At 43.7% G+C, this 11,610-nt stretch overlaps 2 protein-coding genes across 2 annotated transcripts in view; one reads left to right on the top strand and one right to left on the bottom strand.

Moving 5' to 3' along the window:
• The window catches only part of LOC119417219 (ladderlectin), a 32,394-nt gene extending 31,002 nt beyond the window's left edge, over positions 1-1,392 (bottom strand). Inside the window, exons 1-4 of the mRNA XM_037684432.1 lie at positions 1,339-1,392; positions 1,079-1,153; positions 909-930; positions 539-630 (exon numbers count right to left, since the gene is read on the bottom strand). Coding sequence (XP_037540360.1) covers positions 539-630; positions 909-930; positions 1,079-1,153 — 189 coding nt within the window. The 5' untranslated portion in view covers positions 1,339-1,392. The remainder of the gene's footprint in view (positions 1-538; positions 631-908; positions 931-1,078; positions 1,154-1,338) is intronic.
• Positions 1,393-8,536: 7,144 nt separating this feature from the next.
• The window catches only part of LOC119417367 (galactose-specific lectin nattectin), a 6,897-nt gene continuing 3,823 nt past the window's right edge, over positions 8,537-11,610 (top strand). The window contains exons 1-6 of the mRNA XM_037684570.1: positions 8,537-8,580; positions 8,772-8,828; positions 8,940-8,958; positions 9,385-9,479; positions 10,883-11,017; positions 11,222-11,383. Coding sequence (XP_037540498.1) covers positions 8,772-8,828; positions 8,940-8,958; positions 9,385-9,479; positions 10,883-11,017; positions 11,222-11,383 — 468 coding nt within the window. The 5' untranslated portion in view covers positions 8,537-8,580. The remainder of the gene's footprint in view (positions 8,581-8,771; positions 8,829-8,939; positions 8,959-9,384; positions 9,480-10,882; positions 11,018-11,221; positions 11,384-11,610) is intronic.

Genomic DNA, 11,610 nt, shown 5'->3' with positions numbered 1-11,610 from the left:
GCTGAGTGGTTAGAGCAGTCGTCCTCCAAGGCAAGAGTTGGGGGTTCAAATCCACCAGCAGTCACATGTCAAAGTGTCCCTGGACAAGACAGTGAACGCCTCATTGCCTCTGATGTATGTCTCATCAGTGTATGAATGTCATAAAGCTCTGATTAGTCTCTTTAGAATGATTAGTTCAGTTATCTTTGTAGAGATCTAGTATAGAGCTGTTTGAATGGGTAAATGAGGCACAGATTGTTGTAAAGAGCTCTGAGTGTCTTGATCAGATAGAAGGTGCTAGATAAGTATTTACTTCATTCAGCACTCAGGGGTTTGGGAACAAAACAGTAGAAGTCTTCGTCGCCTGGACGAAGACTTCTGTTTCCTTCTTCACCCTCTTTATTCAAAGACTGACGGCTGATAAGGTTCAGACTATCAATAACTATTAGAAATAACTCCCTTTGAAAATGACCAGACTATCCCTTTAAGTCGTCTTCTGTAATTTTAGTATTCGTGAAAAAAAAAAGTCCCATAAAAACAGTAAAAACAGTTGTTGTACCTCAGAGGCATACCAGTCCCTTTTGGTGTTGTCAAACAGGTAGCAGTAGCCGCCGTACCAAGTCCATCCAGAAGGGCAGGACTGACAGGAAGCTGTAAAACATCTGGACACTCAGCCAGGCTGCACAGCTGCATCATTTCCACCATGTGAACAACCACACAAGAAAGGAAAGACTGGAAGAAGGACCGAGACGGGAAATCTGTTTCTACACGACAACAACCCCCAGAATAAATGTGGAGGTTCTGGTTTTAATGGCCGCCAACGCTCTGCAGCTTCATGCACGAAACACGGACGGTCCAACAGTTTAGCCCACACAGTGACCGACTGTGATTTCAAACACCCACCACCTCTACAGGACAGAAGCACCAACCTAGTTGTGTGTTGCAGTAGCCCTGGGGAGACGAAAAACAAACAGAAGTCAGAATCTGAGCGGTGGAACTGGCAGCTCTGTAAAGCATGGTTTGTCTTGTTTCTCGTTTCCTTCAGCCGACATCGATCCATTTCACAGAAAACAACAGGCAGCAACTTTAACAAGCTTACGTTTGCTGCGATGCCCAGCAGAGGAACAAGAAAGCAGCTGGAAAGCAGCAGCACGAAGAGAAGACGAGACGTCATCTGTAGGAACACAAAGAAATTCAGACAGAAATTTAAATCAGAACTTGAAAGTCTACAACACCAAATTATTGAGGTCTGAATAATTCTCTTTTCCACGTTTATCTCTACCAGATCCAGATTTAAGTTAAAATCCTGACTAGTCAAACTCCTGTTCGCTCAGTTGAAGAACAAGACTCAGATTCGACCTTGTTGTGACGTTTGGTCCGAGCAGCAGGAGCCGTGTCGCTCTCTGGACGAAGGATGCCTTCAAACAGCGAACACAGACTTTATATACCTTCGTCTGGCCCGTGGGCCTGTCGTCCACCTGATGACAGCTCATTGTTAAAGAAAAACGCTCCGGGAGAGAAATGTTCAACAATTCTGGAGTGACGACCTCTCCCGCTCAGCTTCGTGACCTGAGGCCTGCAGAACAAGTTCAACAAATCCAGGTTTCTTAGAGAACTGTGGCTTAGATAACCCCAGCAGTTGGGTTCGAGCTCACGGGTGCTCCATAAGTCAGCTCAGCTTTTAAACTCTGGATATTCAGGTTAGCTTGAGGTCAGCTGAGTGAGGTGACATCAGGGATGAGGACAAAAGAACGGCAAGATAAGAAAAACAAACGAGAGAAATGACATTTTATGTAAATGTACGGCAGGGCTCCGGCGGTGGGGGAGATCCTCCCTGACTAAAGGCTCTGGTTGTTGCAGGGCTGACACGCCTTTGCAACATTGCGTGGACACTGGGGGCCGTGCCACTGGGGTGCTGGCTCTCCTCTTCAAAACGGGGGACCGGAGGGTGTGCCCCAATTATAGAAGCATCACTCTCCTTATCCTAAGTTTTTCTACTGCTTTTTTAATTCTAGAGGAAATACGAAGTTTATCGCCGCCTGCGGCGTGTTTTATATCTTCTGCTGAGACAATCATATCCAGGTAACTTAATTTTTTTTTTAACTCTACAAACTTTCAATAATAATTTAACAAATTTACTATTAATTTATTATAATCATTAAAGCATATTAAATTTAGACTACCGCATAACATTTTCCTATATTTTATTTCATATGATCCATATAAAGTGGTTGTAAAAAATGTTAAAACAGGGTCTTTCATTTTTTATTTCATTAATAAATTAGCACAGAAGTGTTTTCACTGAGCATCAGTGTATTCACCTTTAGACTCATAAATTGTGATGCTTTGATTTTTATAAAAATTAAATCTTAAACTAATAATGTTTTTGTTGTTCTCTACATTTCCTGAACCAGACCAGACCCTGGTACTGCACAATGAACCTGAGTGTCCCAGTCCTGGACCGTTACTTTAACCAAGAAGATCCTGGACCAGATTTCCCATGAAGCAGGGAGTCTCTGGTGGTGCTGCTTCATGTCCTGGACCTGGATCCAGGACATGGTTTGGGGGCCACAACTGAGACCCAGTGTTTTTTTCTGGCTGACAGGTGGAGCATCCTGCAGGGTGGTGTCAGGAGTGTTTGTGACGCCTCGTCCTACTGTCCACCGCATCGTCCATCGTGACAGAAGAAGTGTCCGTTCACCACCAGGTCATCCACCTCCAGAAAAACCCAGAGAACCTGGAGGTGGTGTCCTGTGGGTTTGCAGGGCCGGCACGCCACAGAACCTTTTGCTGTTGTTTTGAATGAACTTTCTATTGATAAAATGAATTATTGACAATACTAGTTTTTGTAATCACTTTAGTTTTTCAAAATTAAAACAAAAAACACCACATTTTCCAAGAACATAAAAAGCAACAAACAATTAATTCATTTATTTGCAGTTTTTTTTTGAGGATTGTAAAAAGTCTCTCCATTCTGTCCCTACTTTCATTTGCCCTTCTCTCTGCTGCCTCATGTCTTCTCTGATCAATTCAAGCAAATCGTCCTCTCTGTCCTGCTGTCTCTTTCTTCCCCGTCTCCATTCCTCTTTGTCCCTCAGCCCTGTCTTCCTGGTCACCCACTGCTGCGCTCGGACCTGGAGTGTCCTCAGTGATGGAGACATTTAGGACAGGAGGTGCAGTGGAAGGCCTCTGTCCTAAAACCTCGTCCATGAGGACAAACCAGGACCAAGTCGCAGCAGCAGCTTCCCACTAACTCCTTCTTCTGACCCGCCTGGATATGTGCAGTCCTGAACAGAGGACATGAGACATCACAGTTGGCAAACAGAGCAACAAACTTTTTTTAAAACTTTACATGTATTAACAGCTGCACGTACAAATTATATTCTTCATTACACATGTACATACGTTGTATTTATTTTTTAGCTTGTCCCATTTCTTTTTTCCTGCAGAGGAGTTACTTTCTCCTGCAGGTCCATCTTCTCCAAAATTATCCAAATAACATGAACATAAAATGAATGAAGAGGGGAAACATGGAACATAAAGTCTTAGAAGAACTACAGTTTTCACAGCACAACACAAGAGGACCTGTACTTCAGGTTATGTATGAGGGTCCATGAAACTGTAGACAACACAAGATGAATAAATGGATTCATCCTGGAACCTTCATGCCACAGCTGCAGAGTGTTTTGCACCAGTGAAAACGTGGCTGTTCTCATTCTGAAGTTTAATAAAATCTTCAGTCTGCACCTTGCTCCCTAAAATAAAATAATAATTAGCTTAGCGGCGATAGTACTGCAGGACCCGCTGTACGAGCTGAGCTCCGACAAAAAATAATACAAAAAAATGTCTACGCAAATGACAAAAGCCTATCATCTGCTTTAAATCATAACCGCTTTAGGCTTTTCATTGTTTAATCCCAGATTTTATCATTATAACATTTAAAAGTGTACTCGCTCGCTACTTCATCTGCCATTACGACCAGAATTTTCCGTATGCCCGCAATGCATCTTGGGATAGGGTGGACTGCGAAGGATACACGGGACCTGGCCTTCAAATCGTGGGAAAAGAAGGCCACATTCATGAGCCGCATTGAAGGAGTCTTCGAATTGGGACAGGCCTCGGCACGTCATTGTGACGTAAGCGACCTTCAAATTTGTCCTTTGAAGGATGCAGCCATTGGACTGGGACACAGATAGAGTCTTTAGACTCTGCCGTACTCTGCTGTCCTCTGAGTCCTTAGACTCATCATTCTCTGAGTCTTTAGACTCTTCTGACCCCTGATTCCTTAGACGTTGCTGTCCCCTGAGTCCTTAGACTCCACCATCCAGTGTCTTTAGACTCTGTCGTACCCTGACTTTGCTGTCTCCTAAGTCTGTAGACTCTTCTCTCCCTTGAGTCTTTAGATTTAGCTCTTTTCTGAGTCCTTAGACTCTGCTGTCCCTGATTTTTTAGACTCTGCCATCCAGAGTCTTTAGACTCTTCTGCTCCCTGAGTCCTTAAACTCTGCTGTTCCATGAGTTTTTAGAATCTACTGTCCCCTGAGTCCTTAGACTCTATGGTCCTCTGAGCCCTTAGACTATACTGTCCCATGAGTTCTTAGACTCTACTGTCCCCTGAGTTCTTAGACTATACTGTCCCATGAGTTTTTAGAATCTACTGTCCCCTGAGTCCTTAGACTCTATGGTCCTCTGAGCCCTTAGACTATACTGTCCCATGAGTTCTTAGACTCTACTGTCCCCTGAGTTCTTAGACTCTGCCGATCCCTGAGTCCTTAGACTCTGCCTTCTTAGTTGTGTTCATGGAGATTGGACTGAAGAGATCCTTAAAGTACTTCTTCTATCAATAACATCCTCAGTCTAGGTCTCCAGTTACCCACTCAAACCTAGCACATCCTGTGAAAGGCCTGTCTTTCCCTTTCTGAGTCATCAAAGGGTTTGCCTAGACCTCTGTGAGGACAAATTAAAGTCTTTCTTTATGGCTGCTCTGAATTCCTCCCACACTTGAGCTTTTGTTTCTGCAACCATAGAAGCTGCAGTCCATCTGACCATCATGTACCTGCTATCTGCTTCAGGAGTCCTCTGGACAGCCTAGACCCCTTCTTCAGCCTCCATTACCACCGGTGTCCAACAGTTGGTATTCTGGTAGTTGGTACAAAAGGCACCAACAGCATTTTGGCCACAGCTCCTGGAAGCTGTGTCTGCAATAACATAGCTCATGTGGACACTATGTACCCAACTTTTCTTCAGGTCTTGCAAAAGTCTCTTGGAGGTATGATATGAAGATCTCATGAACAGGGACCTCCACCCGATGTTTTCAGTTCACAGTCACTACTTGTTAGGGTTTTAAAAAGCTGTCCAGCAGTCTCCCCTTCCACTTTCCACCAGGTGGTTATTTGCTCCTCTCTTTCCACGAGTGTCCACGACAAAAGACTGCAGTTCTGATGATACGATAGCAACAGTGATCGTCATCTTTTGGCCCAATATGGCCTGGTACAAAGTATACTGAAGGACCACCTCATACTCAGACATAGGCTTCTTTATTGTTAGTCCATACCTAGCACAGAAAGGGAAACCCAGGGACCTCCATGGGACTCAATCGTTGTTCACATTGGCGTAGAAGTCCCCTAGGTGCACAATGCAATCCCTGTAAGGCTTCGTTTCCTGGACACGAATATGAAGATTTTTCAGAGGAGCTGATCATGAATTATAAGCTTCTTCACTTTTACCAAACTGAATAAAACAAAACAAAAATACCCCAAATACCAAAGAAGCAGCCTGAAGCTTGGGGTAGACAGAGAGAAATAGTTATGTGAGATATCTTGAATAGCAATCAGGAGAAAAGGTTTTGAGTGTAGCCAGTTCTCCTGACCCTCCACAACTTCTGACGCCTGGAGAAAAAAACCTCATCAGGTGACTGAGCATATGGGAGTGGTTGCTACACCAATCAGAGTAACAAAAGACCATTCTGTTTTAATGTACTGAGTAGTCTACAGAGATCAGAAAATTGTGGCTCAGTCTTTAACATGATTACCAGTAAATTAACTCTCATTGTTGTGAACCCCAGAAAAAATACATTGTGTAGTATCAAAATTACACTTTTTTATTGTTGTATTACATAAACTGTTATTCATGCATTCATTTCATTTCATGGACTACTGTAAGTCCTTGTTTGCTTCTCTTGACCTCCTTGGGTGATCTCCAGGTAGTCCAGAATGCTTGTGCAAGGCTTTGGACTCTAAACCCCCACTCTGCTGACTTTCTTACACTGGCTCCCCATTAAATTCCTGTCTTAGTGTTTAGTGGTGACTCTGGAGGCCAAGGTGTAAGTAGAAGAGCGCATGTCCATGTCTTTGTTATCATGGATTCTGCTGCTAGAGCTTGGTCTGTTTCCAGCTTTTAGACACTGTCTGCATCTCTAGAATTCTAGAATCTAGTTCTAGAACTGCGCCGCTCCAGGAGTCTGCATGTTGGAGCAGCTCTGTTACTTTCATTCTGAGATTTTGCTTTTGGAAACTTTAATTCCTGTTTTTTCTGGATTAAATCTCATTTGTTGGATGATTGTTTCCTCTGGTATCAGATGCTGTGCAGCTGGAAGGATTTTTACTGAAACTTTTTTAAATTTTGGATATTTGTTATGATGCGTAACCATGGCAACAAGGGGTTGAACGAGTATATAATTTTAAAACTCCACATTAACATAATAAAACCCGATTAGAACTCGAGTATTTGATGACGTCATAGATCTCAAGATACAAAAATGAATAAATAAATAAAACCGCAAAAAAAGGTAATTATTTACAAAACAAAAGACCAACAAAACATTGGGAGCGTATATTATGCTCCTACTATTTATCATACTGCAAATAAGTCACAGGAAAAACTAAACTATTAGTTATTATTATTAAACTGCAAACGTGAAGAAACGTGCATCACGTCAAAAACAAAACTTAAACCAAAACTGGTTCTGGTTCAGTGGATTGGACCCGGTGTTACACCATACTCTGTGACCTGCAACTGTGCAACACCACCCCCTACGGTCATACGGTGGTCACATAATATGACGTCACTACGGATACCCGACGTTACATTTTTAACATCGATAGATGTCCTAGCAATCGATGTGTAGATTACTCGAGTACTCTGTTAATGCCCTAATGGCAACAAGGTAGTTTTCTACAACCAACAGCAGCTGATTAACATCTCAAAAGCTCAAATAATATTTCAACTACAGCCCCGAATCTCAAATGAGTTGAAGGATGTTCTGTGGACGCATTCTCATCTACCTGCCAGCTGTGCTTGAGTGCCTGACCACTGAGATCCTGGAACTAGCAGGAAACACGGCTCATGACAGCGGAAGGACAGGATCGTCCCTCGGCACCTATAGTTGTCTGTCCGCAGCGACGAGGAGCTCAGCAGACTGCTGGGAGGAGTGGCTATCGCTCTGGGAGGAGTTCTGCCCAGCATTCAAGCGGTCCTACAGTCCAGGGGGACCGAGAGGCCAGCTGAGTCTGGGTGGACGGATCAGACGGCATCTGCAGCCAGTTTCTTGGGATCCACTGTGGGACGGACCTTTAGAGATCCTTCCTGTCTACAGCATCAGCATCTATAACGTCTCTTAATGAAATGAGGATAACGAGTTACAACAACAAATAATTTCCCTCTGGGATTAATAAAGTATTTTTGAATTTTGAATTTGAATTTGAATCTGAGCCGTAGCAAGCTGTATGACCCATACTAAGACTGTACCATTACCATATTTGCTTTCCCTTTTTCTTTTGTTTTTTTACATCTGTTGTATTTCAGGTTCAGTGACTCAGTTAGTAGAGATGTAGCATCTCTGTGAGAAGGTTGCTGGATCGAATCCAGGCCGGGGACCTTTCCGAGTAGAGCTTGCATGTTCTCTTTCTGTGCATGTGTGGGTTTTATCCGGGCACTCCAGTTTCCTCCCATAGATCATGCATGTTAGGAAAATTGCTAACTCTAAATTGTCCTTAGATGTGAATGGTTGTTTGTCTGGTTTGTCTCTATGTCCCTGTGATGGACTGGAGACCTGTCCAGAGTGTCCCCCGCCTCTCGCACAGTGACTGCTGGACATGGGCACCTGCGACCCTGTGAAGGAAGAAGCGGGTAAAGATAATGGATTAATGTGTTTCAGCCGTGTTGTAGGTCACTGAGTGTGTAAGAGTCATCGTCCAGGTCTCTTTCTCAGCAACAGAAAAGTCCAACCAGTGTTTCCACGTCAGCATTTCTCACCAACCTGTTTGGTAGCGAGGAACAAAGAGCGATGGCATTATGAGATTACTTCAACAACATTCAGGAGAGATGCCTTCAGGTGTAGCCGTTCCTCCTTGTGCAGCCTGTTCGCTCTCAGAACTAACTGGACTTGAGAACTGAAAACCTCTGCAGGGCACCAACCAAGCAGGACAGGTGGTCACACAGAAATGTGGACACACCAAAACAGCTTTATTGTGTGACTAATGAGCTGCCATTACTTGAAGGACCGGTCCACCGATGAAGCAAAGGTATATAAACACCGGGTTCACTTTTTGACAGCATCCTTCTTCCAGTGAGCGCAGCGGCTGCTGGGATTCATCACAACGAGGTAAAACCTAAACTTTTATTGGTCATCAGTACAAAGCAGCAGAACTACCGTTGACTACAGATAGCTACATTTGGAAGACTTCAACTCTTCATTACCATTAAAAAACTGTTAGAGCTTTAAAAAAAGACAGAATAATTTGATAATGTGTCTTCTTTCTGAACAATGAACCAGTTTTTAAAATGTTTCCACAGATGGAGTCAGGTCTTGTCTTCGTGTTGCTCCTTTGTGGACTTTGGATCGGAGCGAATGTAAGTTTGTATTGGCCTTTAGCTGCCCCATTCTAAAGATGGGCATTGAAGTGTGTTGCCATTTCCACCAATCAATTTATGACTCTTTTTTGTTGTTTTCAACACCCACAGGCAGAATGTTCCCAAACAGGTGGGTGCTTTTACACCTTTTGTTGTGGTTAGTCCATGAAACTTCAGGATGTAGATTGTGCTGGGAGCCAAAAGTCTCGTCCAGGCTAGGCTAGCAGCTAGCACAATGAGTGCCAGTTTTTTTAAATCATTATCATTTTCAGGCTCATAAAACATATTCTCAGAAACAACATACTTGTGTGAATAAAGCTGACTGATATATTCAGCTGCCTCAGCATCACTTCTTTAAACACGTGCTCTGCACCGTCTGGCATTTATTCAGAAAACTTCTAGTTTCCTAACTGCTCCTTCAGTCAATCTCAGAAGAATCCTTTACTTTCTTTAAGAGGTTGTGCTGTTTTGTTTACCTCAGATATAAATCTATCCTCTGTAGCCGGTGCTGTAAAGTTGCTGTGTAGCCTCAGACCAGTTTCCAAATGTTTTGCAGATGATTCCTGTAAGAACTGCCCTCCTGGTTGGACTAAGTTTAACGGCGATTGTTACCTGTTTGTGCAAAAAGACCTGGACTGGCCCTCCGCTGAGGTACAACAACTCCTCTAATGGTTTATTCTGTATTTATTGGAATAGCATCTGGATGTCGATGTCAAGTTGCGTGTCAAAAGGAGCAGCATTTCCTCTTCTCTGCTGGCTGCATGTTTGTTTGTACCATCTGCAGCAGATATCGAGCTAAAGTTTGGTGTGGTAGTTGCTGAAAGTCATTCCCAGGGTGCAAGCTCTGGTTTTTTTTAAACAGTACAATTAACTATTGGACTCAACTGTGTTTGTCTGTTAGCAAAATATTACATGAATCATTTCTGTCCATCCATCCACCATCATCTTGTTCTGGACTCAGGTCTCGGGGGCAGCAGCTTGATCAGGGAGGTCCAGCCACATCTTCCAACTCTTCTGGGAAGTCTCCAAGGTGTTCCCAGACCAGCTGAAAGACAGTTTATCCAGAGAGTCCTAGATTTTCCCCGGGGTCTCCTCCTAGGTGTTCATGCCAGGAGCACTTTGGGTTGTGGCCATAGATGAGCATAGGAACGTAGACCGGCTGGTAAACAGAGCTTTTCCTTGCAGCTTATCTCCCTCTTCACCATAATGGACCGGCACTTAGTCCACAATACTGTACTGCAGAAGCTTCACCAGTTCGTCGGTCAATCTCACGCTCCATTCTTCCCTCACTGAACAAACCCTGAGATACTTGAACTCCTCCACTTAAGACAGAACCTCAGCTAACGGTGAGAGGACAGTCCAACTGAGGACCACGGTCTCAGATTTGGAGGTGCTGATCCTCATCCCAGCTGCTTCACACCCAGTGGCAAACCGCTCCAGTGAGAGCTGAAGATCACGGCACGATGACGCCAACAGGACCACATCATCTGCAAATAACAGCGCTGGAATCCTAAGGGTCAACAAACCAGATCCCTCCGCCCCCTGGCTGCACCAAGAAATTCTGTCCATAAAAGTTATGAACAGAATTAGTGAGAAGGAGCAGGCTTGCAGGAGTCCAGCTCACATCTGAAGGGGTCCAACTTCTTACCAGCAATGCAAACCAAACTGTTGCACCGCTTGTATAGGGACGGAACGAGCCGTAGCAACAAACCCTCATCCCATACTCATCAAGCACCCCTCACACTGTACCTCAGGGAGCACAAATGAATGTCTTTTCTAAGTCCAAAAGCACGTGTAGACTGGTTGGACAAACTCCCGTGACCCCTCAAGGACCCTGATGAGGGTAAAGAGCTGGTCCAGTGTTCCACAGCCGGGACAGCTATGCACTACACAAAGCGTTTTTGCGACAATTCAAATACCTGAAATGATTGTTCTTGTACTGAAAACTGATGTTTTGTTGTCATTTGGACAGAAAAGTGTGGGCAGCTGTATCTAATGAGCTGCACAGCAGATTATTTTGTTGGTTTGATGTTTGCATCTTGTCCTTCCCTCAGCATTACTGCAACTACTTTGATGGAAACCTCTCCACCGTTTTATCAAAAGAGGAGTACACCTTCATCATGGATTTGATCTACAAAACTTCAGGAAACAAACAAAGTGCCTGGCTTGGAGCCACTGCTTCAACAAAGGTGAGGCTTGTGTAAAATGATATCAGAATTAGATTTATTTCCTAGTATTGAATATTTAATGATCGTTTTCAGTTCTTAATGGCAGTCATGAAGGACTGTTGGTAACGAGACAGAGCGTGTTTTATTGGTTGCTCAAAAACAAAGAATCTGCACTACTGGCATAAAAAGGAAGATGTAAACTGACTTAAAAACGTCCTCTCACAGAAAGGACAGTGGATTTGGAGCGATGGTTCACCGTTTGACCCAAAGTTCAGCTTCTGGGGCCCCGGGCAGCCAAACAACAGAGTAGAAAGTGACTACTGCATGGAGATCAAACCGGCTGGTCAAGGTATGACTTTCAACGATTTTAACAAGTTTCTTTACATCGTTTTATTTCATGCTGAATTGCTGGGATAAAGTTTTTCCCCATGTTTGTGAGTGTGTGTCTGTTAGTAAAAAATCTCATGAACCTGAGAACAAATTTTATTCAAACTGTTGGAGAGTAATCGTTAGAGGAGCTGCAATTACCTCAACTTTGAAATCGACCTAATTCAAGATGGACGCAGCAGATAAGAGTCTCTGACAAACACACAAATTGTTATAACTCAGTGATC

This window comes from Nematolebias whitei, chromosome 11 (assembly GCF_014905685.2).
Source record: "Nematolebias whitei isolate Nwh7 chromosome 11, NemWhi1, whole genome shotgun sequence".
Classification (NCBI taxonomy): Eukaryota; Metazoa; Chordata; class Actinopteri; order Cyprinodontiformes; family Rivulidae; genus Nematolebias; species Nematolebias whitei.
This window is presented reverse-complemented; position numbering and strand designations above follow the sequence as displayed.